The 17,272-nt window shown below is 44.5% G+C and overlaps 1 protein-coding gene across 1 annotated transcript in view; it reads right to left on the bottom strand.

Annotated features, from left to right (window-relative positions):
* DNER (delta/notch like EGF repeat containing) overlaps window positions 1-17,272 on the bottom strand; it is a 298,589-nt gene that overhangs the window by 126,935 nt on the left and 154,382 nt on the right. Inside the window, exon 5 of the mRNA XM_081262396.1 lies at window positions 15,013-15,158. Coding sequence (XP_081118522.1) covers window positions 15,013-15,158 — 146 coding nt within the window. The remainder of the gene's footprint in view (window positions 1-15,012; window positions 15,159-17,272) is intronic.

Below are 17,272 nucleotides of genomic sequence, written 5' to 3' on the forward strand. Positions count from 1 at the left end.
AAAGCTGCCTAACACAGATGCCAAGAGCAGCCAAGGCTGTGAGTGGAGGAAACAGAGGCCACCTTCAGTGGTCTGCATATCACATGTGCCACCTCTTACTTGTAAAATTACAAAATTCTTCCATTCATGGAGTCACATGTCAACTTCCATGAGGGCTTTTTCAGCATATCTACAGATCTGTGCCAGCCCAGAGCTTCACGTAGGCCACAGCCCTGTGATGTGCACATCTCCTTCATTCCCATCTGTATGGAGTGAATAGTAGTTAAATAAGTATTAGGTATTGTATGGAGTGAATATTAACTTTAGGTAAACATGTTTTGATGTTGTGCTACAAGTGTGCAGCATGTTAGGTATAGATAATATTAACTTTAGGTAAACATGTTTTGATGTTGTGCTACAAGTGTGCAGTGTGTTAGGTATAGATAAGATAGTGATGAGTGCGAAGTGTGTTAGGTATGGATAAGGTAGTGAAAAACAAATGATGTAAGGGAAAAACCCCAATAAGATGTAAACAAGTTAGGGTTAGTATAAATATAAGGCACGGAGGACAGGCAGCACCTCTCAGGTCAGGCACTGACACCAGCCGCCTGATTGGTCCGTCCGGTCTCTGCTCCGCTGCTGCTGTGTGGACTGCTGTGAGAATAAACGAAGCATTGGAAAGACATCTCCGTGAGTCGGTGTGGTGTGTTCGCGTCGCCGGGGATTCTGGTCCGGGTAGGACACGGCCGGGGACCCGCCTGCGGTTGACCTCCGAGACCAAGGCCTGCTCCAGCTTCGGGAGCTGCTCGCGACACCATCACTGGATGGAGGCACTGAGGTTCCAAGGGGCTAAGTGACGCAATCTCAGAAGAGCTGGAGTCATATCCCAGACTCCAATCTTTACCCCCAAGTCTTCTGGCCTCTACTGCAGCACAAGCCTCACACTTCATCAGAGGGTTCTGTATAAACATGGAAACCCACACTGGCATCCCCTGGACCAAGTAGAGGGCCAGTGCTCTTTTAAGACAAGGTATTTGCTGTCACCTTCAATTCTCTCTCCAAAGCTAACAAAAATAGGCCTCCATACATTTCTTCCTGATCTAAACAAAACTGAAAATGTTAGGACCTTTGGAAATACTATAAGATTTTTAAATTCCAACCTTCACTGAAATTACATGACTTAATTCCAGACAGCCTCAATATTCCTGAGCCCTAATTTGGGTGAAGACATGTCAGGCCAACAGCATGTGGAAGAACCTTCCTGCCAGGGCACAGCAACGGAATGGGTGTCTCATTAGCGTCCTGTGAATTAAACCGAGCTAAGTGTATTGGAGTACATTTGATTAAATTATAAAATAGGTTGTTCTTATGGTAGAAAATGTCCATGCAAATCTATACTAACCTAAACATGAAGTCCATACTTCCTACGTTTTCACTTATTCTAGCAACTTGAAAAGGTCCTTCAGGTAAAAGTCAAATTTGGCTGCGGAGTCTGATGTTAGATACCACAAAATAACTTTATATTTTAATCCCCCAAATCTACCATGCATGGAAAATCCTAGGAGGGGTCAGCGTTGGCTGCAAAATCAATGAAAATAGTTCAAGTTTGCAAAAAAGTAACCGTATTCCACGACAAACCCCCACTGTCCACAGCCTAGCCCAGCCTCCGCCTCCTACGGCACCAGGGTAACCAGGGCCCTTGTCACCCATGTGTTCCGCCAAAGGCTCTTTCCATTCACAACTCCTGTACAGCCTTCCTCAGAAGAGTGTCTTATTGTCACTTCAGCTGGTGCTTCCATGACCTCTAACTCACTCCTTTAATATTTTATATTCCACTGAACATTGGTGCTTCTGGCATCAATGTTTAATTTACCTAATTTATATGATTTTGTTCAACTCTATGCTACTCAACACTGGTATTTTGCTTATGAACTCTTCATTAGCTTCAATTTTTCCCCATTTCTTGCCAAAATATTGTGACTGCAAAAATAAGATGTGGTAAATGACAGTTCTGATGCTCTAAGTTATTAATGACCTTTGAATTCTGGGAAACTGAAATATTCCACATTTTCCTGGGCCCGCTCTGATTCTCTGAAGACTGTCCTACTAGACTCCCCCGAGCCCTCCTCTAATTCCAGCCCTCCAAGATGCCCCTCTGCACATATCACATAACCACCTCAGGCTGAGGTTTGAGACACAACCCTAATTTTCTGCTCAGAAATTGTGTGGAAACCAACTACAGTCACAGAGAATAGATGATTGTGTTCATGGCAATGGCCCAAGAAGGGCTGTGGCAACCTTGCCCAGTTTATCCGTTATTGAGCAGCTACCGTATTCCAGGGAGAGCTTTCTCCTTCCCTCTGGAGTCAGCATCTCCATCCCTTATTGACTTGGAAATATCCTGTTTAACCACAGAATCTTCATTAAACTAGACATTCTCCTCTAACGTGAACATGGGAGAGGATTCATGCCTGCGGCTCAATTTAATGCTGATCTTAACCTCAAAACGCCCATTACGTGAAGGAAGTTGAGTACTGAATGATTCCCCTGTTGCCAGTGAGTAGCAGACATGCAGGCCGAGGCCAAATTTCTTGGGATTATTCCTGAAGTACAAAGAAAAGGCAGTCCAATGGAGGAAACCAGTAACAGTCCATGAAAGCCTGACAGTTGTGAGGAGTGGTGTTTGTCCTGCGCCTTCCCCATAGAGGTGGTGGGTTCCTGGCCAGTTCGGGGTCAAGGCAATATTTGGGCACCATCTTCTCTGAGACTGCCTTATCTCACATTCCCTAGAAACAAACCAAGCTTCTAAAAGATATTCAGGCAAAAGATAATCTGGGACTGACATAAAGCAGGTATGACAGCTCTGAACTAACCCAGATCAGTATTCAACACAGCCCAGGTCAACTAAGTCATGTGCCTCCAGCCAGAGACAAAGCATCCTGACCACCCAGGAGCTGCTGCACCTAAGCAACTCATCAAAGTGGTGTCTGCCATTTTTTTCTTGCCCTGTAACCAAGATCTACCTCATGCACAAAAGAAGGATGCAATTGAAATTTAGTTTAGATGGAAAATTTAAAATGTTTCTTCCAAAGACATAAAACATATAATAGAATTTTTTTTAAATATGGGAAGGGGAGAAGAGGAAGTACTGGGGATTGAAATGGAGCAAACTATGTTTTATGCATTGGTGAATATCTCAAAACGTACCCCACTATAATGCACTAGTAAATACAAAAAATACTTTGATCAATATCATTAGTCATTAGGAAAAGTTTAATCAAAACCACAATGAGATATTTTCTCACACACCCTTGAGTGGCAGGAGTCAAAAATTATAAGAATTATTAGTGAGTGTGAGGAGAAATATCACTGGTGGGAATTAAAAGTGGTTCAGCCACTGTGGAAAACAGTTCAGCAGTTCCTCAAAAAAGTGGAACAACAATCAGCATGTGACCCAGCATTCCACACCTAGGCACCCACCCAAAAGAACTGAAAACAGGGACTCAAACACTTGTGCACACATTCACAGCGGCACCATTCACAGCACCCAAAAGGTGGAAACAACCCAACGCCCATCAATGGTAAATGGACAAACAAATTGAGCATCCCTAACCTGAAAATCCAAAATAGCTCAAATTCCAAAGTTTTCTGAGCAATCATAAGGTATCATAAGTGGAATATTCCACACCGGCCTTCACACTCTTGGTCTCAGTCAAAGCACACAAAACTGTTTAAAATATTGTATAAAATGATCTTTGGGCTATGCATGCAAGGTATAAATGAAACATAAATGAATTTCCTGTGCAGACTTGGGTTTCACCCCCTAAACAACCTCATTATACATAAGCAAATATTCCAAATTTGGAATACCAAATATTCCAAATCCAAAATTCAAAACACTTCTGGACCCAAACATTTTGGATAAGGAATACTTGGCCTTCATATTCATACAACAGAATATTATTCAACTATGTAAAAAGATGAAGTGCTGGACATGGTACAAGCATGAATTGAAACATGGTGTTGAGTGACAGGCTGGACCCAGCAGGTCTTTCCTGAATACAATTCCATTGGCATGAAGCATCCAGTTATCCACAGAGACAGAATGCAGACTGGTGTGGCCAGGCTGGGCAAAGGGAAAAGTGGGGAGTCACTGCTTGGAGCATGGGAGCTTTATTATGGGGTGATGGAAATATTTTGAAGCTAGATAGTGATCGCACAACATGGTGAATGTATTGATGCCACTAGATTGTTCACCTTAAAATGGTAATTTTATGTCATTTGAATTTCATCTCAGTTTCTAAAGATTTAAAATACCTCTGCCCAGTCTTTTGTCTGGCATTTCTCTCCTCAGGGTAGGCAGTTTCCAGGCCCTGTGTCCACCCCACTCGACAGCCATCCTCACCTATTTCAATTCCATCTCCCCCAACCTCCATGCGTTCACCCACCCGCTTTCTGCCCCACCTCCAGTGTCCGCGGCCAGTGTCTCCCGTGGGTCTGAGTCCCTGTGATTCGACCTTTGCTCTGGAGGAAACAACCCTACTGGCCACCCAGGGTCCCACTCAGGGCACCATCCGGCTCTGCGCCTCCTTCCACATCAAACTTAGCAAAAAGGCAGCCCCACAGGTTAGGGCTCCTCCTGGTCCCTCTAAAGGGCTCCCTGCCCACCGCGATCCAGGGGGAATTCCTGGCCTCTTCTCCCAGGTGGGGTCCAAGCCCAGGTTGGAGTTCCGGAAGTGGACTCAGGAGCAGGCCAACGTTCCCAAAGGAGACTGCTCAGTTTCCTTGTTCCCTCTCACTATCTAGAAATGCTATCTAGTGTTTAACAAAAAGGTTGATTTTTAACCGCTTTAGAAGATGTCCAAAGTTTTACTTGGCCTGCCTTGGTTTTCTCCTCTGAACAGGTTCCAGGGAGCATTGGTTTGTGGTTTGTCTCTGATCGGAGCCCTGCTGGCTTCTGATGGAGAAGGTGATGAGATAAGAATCCCGGGGTCACACCATGTGGATAACCAAAGAAGAGAGAAATTGTGCTCCATTTGTGGACAACGAATTGAAGAGCATCTGCTGTCATGTCGAACTGATTAGAATAAATAGATAATTAAAAAAAAATTCAAAAAGAGTCCCTGGGTGTCCCAGGGAAGGCTGGACAGGCTGCCCTGGGGTGGGTGGGGCTATGGGTGGGACCAAGGATGTGGGTGGGGAGCCCAGGGGCAGACAGAGGCCAGAGGTGGAAAATGTGTCAACTCAGTTTTTAGTAAAGCCACCCAGAGCCGTGACCAAGAAGCCATTCTAAGAACCACCACAAAGGAGCCAGAAAGCTCCAATGTGTTTTTTAAGGCAGAATGACAGAGTACTGACGTATCCAAACAGTACTGAAGTACTCAAGCCAAGTTGGTGTGCTTAGAACAATAGATTAAAGGTATGGAATTTTTTTTTTTAAAGGAAAAGGAAAGAAAAAAAAATTAAAAGGTCCAGAAAAAAAAGGGCTAGAAGCAAGAGTTGTGAAAGTCGAGTTTCTAGTCTTCTGAGGAGTCCCTGAGGCCCTTTCAAGGGGTCCATAGGGTTGAAATTATTTTACAAAAATATTAAAACAAGTGCCCTTTACAGTGTCAACAATGGCAGTAAAGATGCAAAAACAATGATGAGAAAGATTTCCAACACCCTCCCAAGAGCCAGAACTGGATCTGGGCAGCAGCTGACCCTCCCAGACCTGACATTCTCAAAGGGAAATGTCAACTTCACCTAGAATACCCCTGATGGCCAGTAAGAGTGGAAACCTTCAGCCCTCTCAGCCTGGGGTGCACATCTTCACACCCCAATAGAACAGGAGATAAACATCAAACACCTCTGCAGCACGAAGAGCCCAACCACCCCTAAGCAAATACACTGAGGCAATTATTTTTCATAGGGTGCCTTTTTAAAATTTTTTTTTTTATTTTTTAAGAATGGCTGAAAGACAAACTATGGTTTCCCAAACTTGCCTATTTGGCCAACATTTTCTCTCAAATTAACAAAGTGAGCCTGTCACTTTGAGGAAAATAACCAATAGTTTTTGTTGTCAGAGATTAAATCTGAGCTTTCAAGGATGAATTAGAAGTTTGGAAAACTCTTATCTTCCATTAGGGGCTTGACAGATTCCCAATACCTAAAGACATTTCTGATGAGATTGATGGTGATATTAATCATAGATACGATATTTTGATATTGCATTAAAAATGTGTCAACACTTGGAAGCTCCATGTAGAACTCAGTGATTCAATATTTTCCAACTCACTGATACAAGACGTTACAGAACCATGCCTGAGCAAAAATTCGAGAAAGGACAATAGGGGATACCATAGCAGAGTGCAAAAGTTTATCAATGTGGTTTCAGATTCTACATTCCATTAACCTTTAAAAATCTACCACTTGTCAAGTTTGGGAGTATTTTCAAGAATATCCACAATTATCTGAAAGGACTTTAAAAACGTTTCTCCCTTTTCTAACTAAATATCTGTGTGAGACTCAGGTTTTTTTTTTTTCCCCCTAGCCCACAACCAAAACAACACATTGCAACAGATTGAATGTAAAAGCAAATGCACAACTCCAGCTGTCTTCTTTTAAGCCAGACATGAAAGAGATTTGTAAAAATGAAAACAATGTCACTCTTCTCACTATTTTTTTTTGGTTTCGGAAAATATGGTTCTTTTTCACATAGAAGGTGTTATTCATGCTAACATGTGATATGCTCATTGAATAAATTAATAACTGTAAATGCCTCAGTTTTCATCTAATACAATAACTATCAATACCTAACCCACTCAACGAAAGCTCTTCAGAGTTCTCACTCATTTCTAGAAATATAAAAGGCTTCCAAGGCCAAAAAGTCTTCAGACACCATGCCGGGCAAAGACAGACAGTTTTGCAAGTAAAACTCCTGACACAGTATTCAGTGGGACGTCGTCAAGGGAGTCTGTGACTCAGAAGACAGAAATGGGTCAAGTTCTGGAGACCAGAGCCCTGGGGTAGCTGGCAAGGCCTGTGGATCTCAACCATTGTCCTGCACTGCCTTGGGACATTGAGTCAAATACCATGGTGACCGTATTCTGACTTGGAATTACAGCTGTCTTCATCTGTGTAAGATGACTCTGTGATGTTCCAACAATAATGAAGTCACCTAACAATGCATTTCTCCCCACCGTCAAGTGGCCTTAACATCATGAAGAGGTCCGTCGAGCCTGCTGCCGTCTGGATGCAGAAGCCACTTCCCAGACCCCACTGGTGCTTCTGTCCAGTTTTGGAAAAGTTAGGCTGTGTCCCCTAGCAGCAGCTTCCTCGGACATAGGTGACGGGTCCTTCAGAAGCCACCTGACATTCTACACTTGGAAGGGTTTTTTAGACCAGGCAACAGGGGCAATTATTACAATAAACTAAAGCTCTGATCTCATCTGACTCAGAAAAACAGATGAGTCCACTTATATTTCAAGCCAACTTTGAAGCAGCAACAGAGGGCAGAAGACCTTGGTGGGGAAAGACCAGAAGGTTCCCCACTTAGAATATGAAAGAAGTACCAAAGAAGGCTGAGGAGGTCAGCAACGTTCTGGGCATCAGTAAGGGTCAAGTTCAAGGACTTCCAATGCCAGTGTTCTGAACTGAGATACCAGGAGAGCAGGGACCACGTCTGTGTCCTCACCCTTGCCAGGTTGGGATGTGACTCTGGCACATTCTTAGTGCTCACAACACTGAACCCCCAAGATGACAAGTGGAAGGACTAAGTCCCTTCCTGGGGAGCAAGCAGTGCTGACGGTCTTCAGGTGCCAACTGGGAGGGACTGCATGTTCCCCCATGGGCGCCCCCCCCACCAGGCACAGCCTAGCCACTTTATAACCAGAAGCACATACAGCTCACTGATTATGAACTGGAAAACAGGACGAAAGGAGAAGCCCTACTAAGGAAAGACTAACAAGGACAGCAAGGCCACCACGCTTCTTCTCTTGAACATAAATGTTGAGTGGGAGCCCTGATACCATGTTTCCCAGGTCATGAATTAGAATCTAAGACTCACAGTTACCCGTCTTCAACACAGGGCTGAATGGGCATCTCTCGTCCTTGGGAAGCCTTAGAGTGTAGCAAGCTGCACACACTGCCCCACGGCCACGCCCCGGGATTTTCTCTTCCCCTGAATTCCTGACTTCACCTGCACCAAACTTTGCTCTAGAGAAAGAGAAGTCCAGAGGGTTTAGTCCCTGGTATAATATATACCACAGAAGATCACAGAAGAGTTGGACAGATCTCGATCCCTCCGAGGGGTCCTGAGAATAGTGCCTTCAGTACCTTGCTCCTGTCCCCGTCCCCAGGCCAGCAGCATCCACCTCACCTGCATCTCACCTCAGGACCCTCCCTAGACCTGCTGGGTCAGGTTCTGCCGTTGGAAAGATCCCCCACGTGACCTGTGTGCACAGAAAAAGTTTTGAGAAATGCAGCACAAAAGGTCAAACCCAACCGGACAGAAACTTCTGTTTCTGTCCGATGCCCGGGTTTCCTTATGGTTCACAGCTGAACTTGACGTGAGACTGCTAAAGATGCCACGAAGACTGCTTTAATCCTGAGTATCCTCAGAGAGGACATTAGGGACAGGGGGAGTAGAGGCAGTGTGGCCCAGAAGGATGGGCCCCAGGGCAGGAGGGATGCCAAGGCAGGAGTCCAGAGCTCTCCCTTCTCCCATGTCTTCCCTGGGCCATGAATTAGCTCCTGGGCCTTAAGCAAATGGCTTAAGTCTTTTTTGGGGTGGTAAGGGAGGGATACTAGGGATTAAACTCAGGGACACTCAACCACTGAGCCACATTTCCCAGCTCAATTTTGTATTTTATTTAGAGAGAGGGTCTCACTGAGTTGCTTAGCACCTTGCCGTTGCTGAGGCTGGCTTTGAACTCACGATCCTCCTGTCTCAGCCTCCTGAACTGCTGGGGATTACAGGCCTGCACCACAGTGCCTGGCTTAAGTCTCTCTTAAACTTTGGTTTCCTAGTGTTTAAAATAAAAGAGATGGAGAGGCGACTAAAATCCCCTTTCACTCTAAATCCTGTGACCCTGAAGATGTCACAGTGATGAAGTCATCGCCTGAGGTATCTGGAAGGCCACCAGCATTCCACAGGCCTCTACAATGGTTAGCGTGGGGGATGCATTCCAACCTTCTGCAGAACGTCGATGCTGAATAGGAACGTGATGAAACGCACCTCCTCTGGGATGTAATTTTAGAATCATCTCTTTAAATAATTTATAATAAATGATTCAAACACGTCGCCATATTTTTGTGCAGGCAACGATATGATCATCCTTCTGTTCCATAACAGAAAAGGCAGAGATGGCTTCCTAATCACATTAGTCCCAAGAGTCATAATTCAAACACAAGCCAGGGAAATCCTAGACGGGCTTATCCTTTACCCATTAACCAACTGACAGCTGGGCTGTGCTTACCTTCACGATCTCAGGCTGATGTGTTTCTAATGCTTATTGCATTTTTATTATTCATAAAAGTACTTTCTCTCTGAGGCCCACAAGGCAGTTTCTGCAAGTGAAATTTGAGAGAAGACACCTCCTTCATTAGCAATAAGTGGATCTCCAGCACCTTCCTTTTGGGCTGAAGTCCAAAGCATCTATTCTTTGGCTCAAAAGTTTTTAATAAGCATTGTCACCAAGGTATTCGTTCAGTAAAAAAAGGGGTTTTGATGTCCTCTCAGAAGACTTTCTTGGAAGCGATGTGTCTCTGCTCCCCGTCACACCACTTCCCACTGGTTCATCAGGCCTGTCCCTTCTGTCATCCACTCGGTGCCCTCTCTGCTTGTGTCTCGCTCCCTAAAGGAGAGATTTCTCCAGAGTGCTGGCAGAGCCGTGGGGACCTGACCCCACCCCACACTGAAAGGGACCCCTAGAAGGACCCCGGCCCATTCTGATGTTCTGACCGCTGCTGCTGTCCAGATGCTGCTCCTCCCACCCTCTATGGGCTCCCCCATCTGTCCTCCCATCCCATTTCTTTCTCATAAGCCTACCGGGTCACTGTGCCTCTCCTCGAGGTCTCATGAGGGACTCTGTGTTTGCACTCACGATGAGGAGGAATTAGCTCTCAGGGAAGGGAAAGGGAATGGCAGGACACCTATTCCCGCCTTCTGCACATCGTCACTACCTAACCGACCGAGAGGTTCGCTAATGGTTTCAAACCAACAGGGAAATAGCATCAAAGACTCTGTGGGTGCAAATTATTCTGACCTGTTTCTTTTTGAAAGGATGAGAAAGGATTGTGAAGATGTCACATGCAACATTCCTGAGGGGTTACTAACTTTCTGGGTCCCACCCCCTGTGAGATGACCTTGGATCAGAGAGTATTTCCTGCCTTATTATTCTGTAAAACTAAACTCACTTTCTGTGCCCCTATATTCATGTACTTTCCACATTCCCATACCCCTCAAATATAAAATTCAAATACAGAATTCAAATACAGAATAGAAAAGCTCAGAGAACAGATTTCTATCCCATTGTTTTCTTTTGTTTATCTTCCTCATTCAGTTTGCAGACAGTTTCTGAGCCTCTCCCATGTGAAAGGACCAGGCAGGTTGTTACCATAGATACAGAACAAGAGGCTGATGTTAAAGAGTTCACCATCTGAGACCCCCCAGGGGAAGCCCTCCGTGATCTCACATCTGCCCGGGACCTTCCTCTGGGCTCCCAAAGCAACACATCACATTGCTCTAAACTATAGGTGACTCATCCAGCACCCTGCTCCCGAGGCCTTCCAGCTCTTTCCGAAAGTCATGGCTTCCTGGACCAAACTTGTATTCCCCAAGCCTAGGGAAGTGGCAGACATAAGGCAGGTGCTCAAGAACTCTGTGATAAAGTGAATGCAAATAATAATGGACACGAAGAAATAACAACATAAATCAAAATCCATGTGTCTCATGGGAAAGGAGGTTGCTACTGGTTTTGAGGGAGCTACTTTGCTCTGAAGCAGACAGATTTTGAGCTGAACCTGAAATACCACTGGGGAGTTGGGAGGGCAGAGGGGCAGGGAGGCAGGGGCAGAGATGCAGGGAAAGAGAGCAGGAAGGAGGCTAACCTTCTAGATGAGGAAAACTACAGAGATCTCCAGGGTGCAGAGGGGTGCAGGGATTACAGCAGGGGCACTAACAACACCATCTGTGAGTAGAAAGCTGCTGCGTATGTGCTTTAGAAAGTCTGCAAGAAGAGGGCAATGATGAGGATGCTCACAGCCTTGGTTTCCAGGGTCGTTGTCCATGATGGACTTTGGAATTGGAATCACCTGCTGCCCAGCAAAAGCCATGAGAACTGGAGTGAGGGGCCCGGAAGATGATATTTCTCAAAGGGCTATTCTTAGAAAAGAAAAATTTTAAAAACTCCCTTAACCTTGGGTACTGGGAATCAATCCAGTAGAAAGAGGGCAACAGGGGACGAGAAGAACTGAGAGAATCTTGGAGAGGTGAGTTATGCATATGAGCTCTGCTGGACCACAGTGCCCAGATATTTGCTCCAACATTATTCTGGATGTTCTCTAGGAGATCATTTTTTTAAATATTTTTTTTTTAGTTGTAGTCGAACTCAATACTTTTATTTATTTATTTTTATGTGGTGCTAAGGATTGAATCCAAGGCCTTGCATGTGCCAGGCGAGCGCTCTACTACTGAGCCACAACCCCAGCCCCTAGGAGATTTTTTTTTGAAGAGATCTACATTTATATCAGCAGATTTTGAGGAAAGCAATTCCCCTCTATAATGTGGGTGGCCTTTCGTTGAAGACCTAAATGGCAACCTCAGAGAAGGTGCCCTCTCAAACAAAGAGGGAATTCTGCCAGCAAATGATGCTTAGATTTCATCTGCAACACTGGCTCTTCCCTGGACCTATGGCGGGTGCCCTTTGAACTCCAAATCTGAAGTCCAGCAATTCTCCCTGAGAGTCAATCTGCCAGCTTCTCCCATCAGATACTGGATCAAGACTCCACAATTACATAAGCCAATTCCTATACCTATCCTATTAGTTCTGTTTCTCCGGAAAATCCAGATGAATGCAACCTCTTGACCTTGAGAGATAAGGTCAATGGAATCTAATTTGGGATCTAAGAAGGCTGAATGCCAACAGCAAAGAGACCCATGCAGATTCTCTGACACTTAACCTATAAGATAATTAAGAGATCAATCATCAACTAGGCCACAGCTGGTAAGCCCCACATTCAAAGAGGGAAATGCTGGCCCACAGTCAAGTTATCTTCCTAACAATCAACCCCTGTAACCGAAGCAGTTTTCAAAAACTAAAGCACCCCTGCCTGTGTAATAGTAAACACTTTAAAAAAAGACCTTTCTAGAACAGTGCAGTGTCTAAGAAAAGCAAGCTTCAGCTTTATCACGAGCCACCCATCAACCCGCAACTGTGAGACATCCCCTCACCAAAGTGCAGCTGACAGGAAAGAAATGAGTTCCATTACCAAATGAGAGTGGTGTGGAAATAACAGAATGGCTTTTATTTTGATGGATGATCTAATAAAAAGATAGAAAAATGATTAGAAACAATAACATTAAATCGCCAAATACAGTCCTATTTGTTTTGTGCTGTGGAGTGGATTCTTGCCTTCAGTGGATGGTGGGACTTTATAACTTCCAATTTTAGAAAACAGTAAAAAGAAACATGACGATGATGGTCTTTTATTGCCAGAAAACTGTTTCTAAGTTGCTGTAACTGCCCTGACGACAATCCAGAGGTCTCAAGGAGACAGAGGATGAGCAGCCTTCTGCCTCCGCCCCCCACACCGCCCCTGCAGCTGACAGCTCCAGGATGCTTCTGAGGGAACACTGTGCCCCAGGACGTGGGTCTGGCAGGGGACCTGGTGACCCCAGCCTGTTGGCTTGCTTAGAGTCACCCAGGGGTAAATGCAATGGTTCAGATAAGATTGCCGGCCACTCTTTCCCTATATTCACTGAAGCTAAATGCAGAATCAACAACAGCAGAGACTCCACCCTACAGACAACCAGCATGAGGCTGAGAGGCGACAGTGGCAGAAGGAAGTTCTATCTCCTAGGTGCCCCAAGCTCTTGAGAGAAGCAGGTGCCCCTGATGAAGATGCGCTTCCTATGAAATGATCTGCTAAAATTAGCATGGACATATGAGTATTGCTTCATGCTCAGCTGGGTTTGCCAAGTTTCCTGCCAGGTGCTAAACACCTCCATTGCCTTCTCAAGGAGTCAGTTCCAAGCCAGTTCTAGGCAGGGCCTCCTGGCTAGGGCTTTCCTGCCGAGGACTGCCCCTATCTGGTCAATGTCCATGAGTCAAGAGGACATGGTGACTACCTTGTAGATTAAACATGTGCATGGCAGGACCAGCCACTGGGAAAGAAAGCTCACAGGACCCCGACTACTCTATCATTCAGAAATTCCCAAGAACACCCTCTGTTCCTCCTCGGAGACACATGCCCCTGGGGAGCCTGTGAGCCTCCTTCTTGGCACCTTGGGAGGCCTGGCGCTCTTCCACCTGCTCAGGTGGCTCTCCTTGGGCCCCACTCATGCCCTCCTGCATCTCCTTAGTGACTAGGTGCTCTGAGGCTCCCAAGGCTCTTCCCCTGTTATGTCCCCCTGCCCAGCTTTCTCTGGCATAGAACACTCAATACCCTTTACTTTTTTTTTTTTCCATAAAATGCATTGATAAATGAGGCTTCTCTTCAGGAAAGAGAGCAGACTGGTCCAAACTGGCAGAGACAGAAGCCCACAGGACCCAAAGGACGGGCTTGGCTTGGTAAAAGCCCCTCTTGTGTGTCACCCCCTGGCACCACCACCAGTCTCCCCTCCTCCCCAAAACAGGGATATAGCTTCACCTTTTCATTTACATCTGTGTTCATTTTCAAAGATTTAGCAAGAATTATCATTTCCACAACTCTCTTGGGTTCCTGGCCACATTCCACCTTTTCCAGGAAATACCTTATATTTAAGCAGCTGCAATATTACACCTAAGACAGGAAAAGCACGGGTTTTCCAAGATGGCAAGGGCAGCATGTGAAATCTTCCTCCAGGGCTAGCCCCATTCCTTCAGCACTCGAACGTCACACACTGTTACCCAGTGTGTCCACATCACCACAGGAGGTGACACCCAAGAATCCTCACCTGGCTGCCCTTAAGGCCAACCTAAACCCAATCATGCTCGTTCTGGGTCTGGGGGACTCCCTTTTGTAAGATTAGCTTCAGCATAAGTATGTGCACAGCTAGAGAGAGGAAAAGATGCTCGAGACAGCAGTAACCAGGGCCAGAGGAGAAGACAGCCCCATGGACAGGCCTCTCACGAAGAGCATCATCTCCCTCATCAGGGAGCTTCTGGCGGAGCCTGGTGTCCAGGTACCTGAAGTGTCTTAAGGGATCCACATCCTGATTGGGACTGGCCCCCAGGGCTATTGTGCTCCCCTGTTGTCTGACTCCTGAACCCCTATCGCCAATCAAGAACCAGGAGGCAGAAGAGGAAGCTCTGCTCAGAGCCTTGCCCTGAGCCCCGTGTGACCACTGCTAGTAAAGACAATGAGGAACAGAACCCGGAGCATCCACAGCGTCTATGATGCTGGTCCCACGAAGACCAAGAACCGTGGGCCAGCTTCCCACCCTGCTTCTTCTCATTCCTTTTCCTACTGGCCTTTTGCTTCTGTAGCTGTGTTATCATCACCAGGAAAATTTGAAGGCCAGCAAGGACACTGTCACACTGGCAGGCAACAGTTCCAACCGCTGAAAAATAAACACTGTGCTTACCTTTTCTTTCTTCCATTTATCTTGATTCTACTACCAGATATGACCTCTCCTTCGGATCAAAGCAAGATCTACTATTGCACAAATGTCTTGCAATTGCTTTATAAATCACATGGAGATTTATACATCCATATGTTGCATACTAATACATAGTTGGAGCCAGAAATACAGAAGGCTCCTTCAGTGAATGCTCTTGGTCTTTCCTCTCAGGTTGCTTTACCCACCACCCTCTATGTCAACATAGATCTACAAGCTACCGGCTGTCCCCTTACCTCTGATGGCTTCGTGGTACATTTTCCTTTTCCTGAACACTCCAAGTCATTTGCGTGGCTGTCCCCCGGCACACAGGTGCTGGTCTTCACCACCAGAGTTAAGCGCAGAGCCACAATAGATTTAGCAACAGAATCATTCACAAAACCTAAAAGAAAATGGGACAATAGGAAACACAAATCTTTACCCATGGTTTATCTGTAAGACTGAATTTAGTTTAAGCAGCATTCAAGTCTGATGCATAAAACACATTCAAGCAAAGGAATAAAGCACATGGCCACTGTCCATTCAGGCCGCAGATCGTGGGTGACCACTTGGGCCAAGGGAAAGGAGCAGTGGTGGCTCAGCCATCATCTGACACCCTTGCTCTGCTCCTGCCCTTCGTCTCTCAATCCCAACTCTGTGCTCCATCTTAGAATTTTTTCTCTACTTTTGAACCTGGTCTTTTGCCAGGGAGCAACCCACCCCTTCCTCCTGTCATGCTGAATGGTCACAAATGTGGGAAATCCCCAAAGGCCCCGCCCTGCATCAGCCTGCCTGAGCAGCGCTCAGTCCCCTCCCAGGTGGGCGTGCGATGCAGGTACACATTCTATATTGGGCTTACTCATGCATGTTTAACTTGACCACCAATCTGACCTCACTATCAATTTTATGCATCCAATAAAATACATGATTTGGGCCATCTAATAAAACAGGACTACTCACAGTGGGATACTGACTGAAATATCATTGATATGGCATATTTACCACTGAATAATGCATCCATTCATATGTAGTAGGTAGCAATATATATGTAATAAATTGACAAATAAATATACTCTGTAACTGGAATGGAGATATAAATGCTGTATTTATTGCATCAATGATTAAATTATTTCAGTAAGCAAACACCTTTTCCTAATTAGAATATTCATTTATATCTGACTTTTTACTTCAAAACAAAATAAAACTCATGAATTTGACAAGATACTCAATACCCCATAATCAATGATGTTCAAGAATAAGATCAAGTCCAAGAGCCTCAATACTATGAAGCTATGCCTATAGGTATTTTTATGCCAAAAGATTTTTAGTACCAAGATGGCATCAAAAATAAGTGGGGAAAACAGGAGAGAAAATAATTTTTAGGCCAACTGAAATGAATTCCATTACTAGGTTAAAAAAAAACTGCATTTGAATCCGTACCTCACACCATACATTAAAAATAAATCTAGATAGCTTAAAGAGCTAAACATGAAGCAAAAAAATTTAAACCTCCAAGTGGAAAACATAGAAAGCTATTTCACTGATCTTGGGGTAGGATATTTCTTAAATAAGATACAAAATAATAACCCATACAAACAAATCAATTAATTTAGCTTTCTGTGAATTTAAATTGTATATAAATAGCCATAAATAAATGTGGTAGACTAGACTCAGGCTTAGAAATAAAATTTACAATGCATAAAGCCAGCAAATGATTAACTGCCAAAATATACAAGGAATTCTTTTGCCACTTGCTTTTTGAAACATTATTTGTATTTATGTAAATATTAAAACCTACATAGCAGTGATAAGTGCTTACTGCTATGTCAACATAACATACATACACAGTAAAAGTATATAAAGATGTGCGGAAAGAAACAAACCAACATCAAAAGAAGGAGAGAAGGAAACAGGGTGGGAGAGGAGGGCACCTCTGACTGTAGATATTCTATTTCTCTATTAATAATATATAAAGAAAACACACAAAATGTATATTAAATCTTGTGTATAAAGTAGCCCTGTATCCATTTCTATAGTTTCATGTATATTTAAAATATTATTTAACTAAATTTTTATTTAGATTATTTATTATAATCAGGCATCACAACTGCAAACAGGATTTGATGGGCTAGAAAAATAGTATCCCAACACCTAGGACACACAGTCCCCAGATGATTTGGGGGTTACCTTCTCTATCCTTTTTGAGCTCTTTTCCCCCCACTGCATCAAGGTCCTTCCTGTGATGCACACATATGTGAGGAATCTCATTTGTTCATTAAGTACATTGCATTAAAATAATGATAACAAACTGAATAAGAAATAAGACCCATGTTAAGTCGCCTTGTTTGCATGGCAAGTAGCATCGTCTCGTTAACTGGCGGTCACTTCAGAACATGTTGCTTCTGTTAACAAGAAATTAACAACTTTCCAAATAGTTCCAATGTCCTCAGCTTAGAAATCCTTGGGTGCTGTATATTCCCAAAGGCCATTATCATAGATTTATTCAGTAGTGCATGA

Source organism: Spermophilus citellus (genome assembly GCF_964194105.1).
Source record: "Spermophilus citellus genome assembly, chromosome: 11".
In the NCBI taxonomy this organism is placed as follows: Eukaryota; Metazoa; Chordata; class Mammalia; order Rodentia; family Sciuridae; genus Spermophilus; species Spermophilus citellus.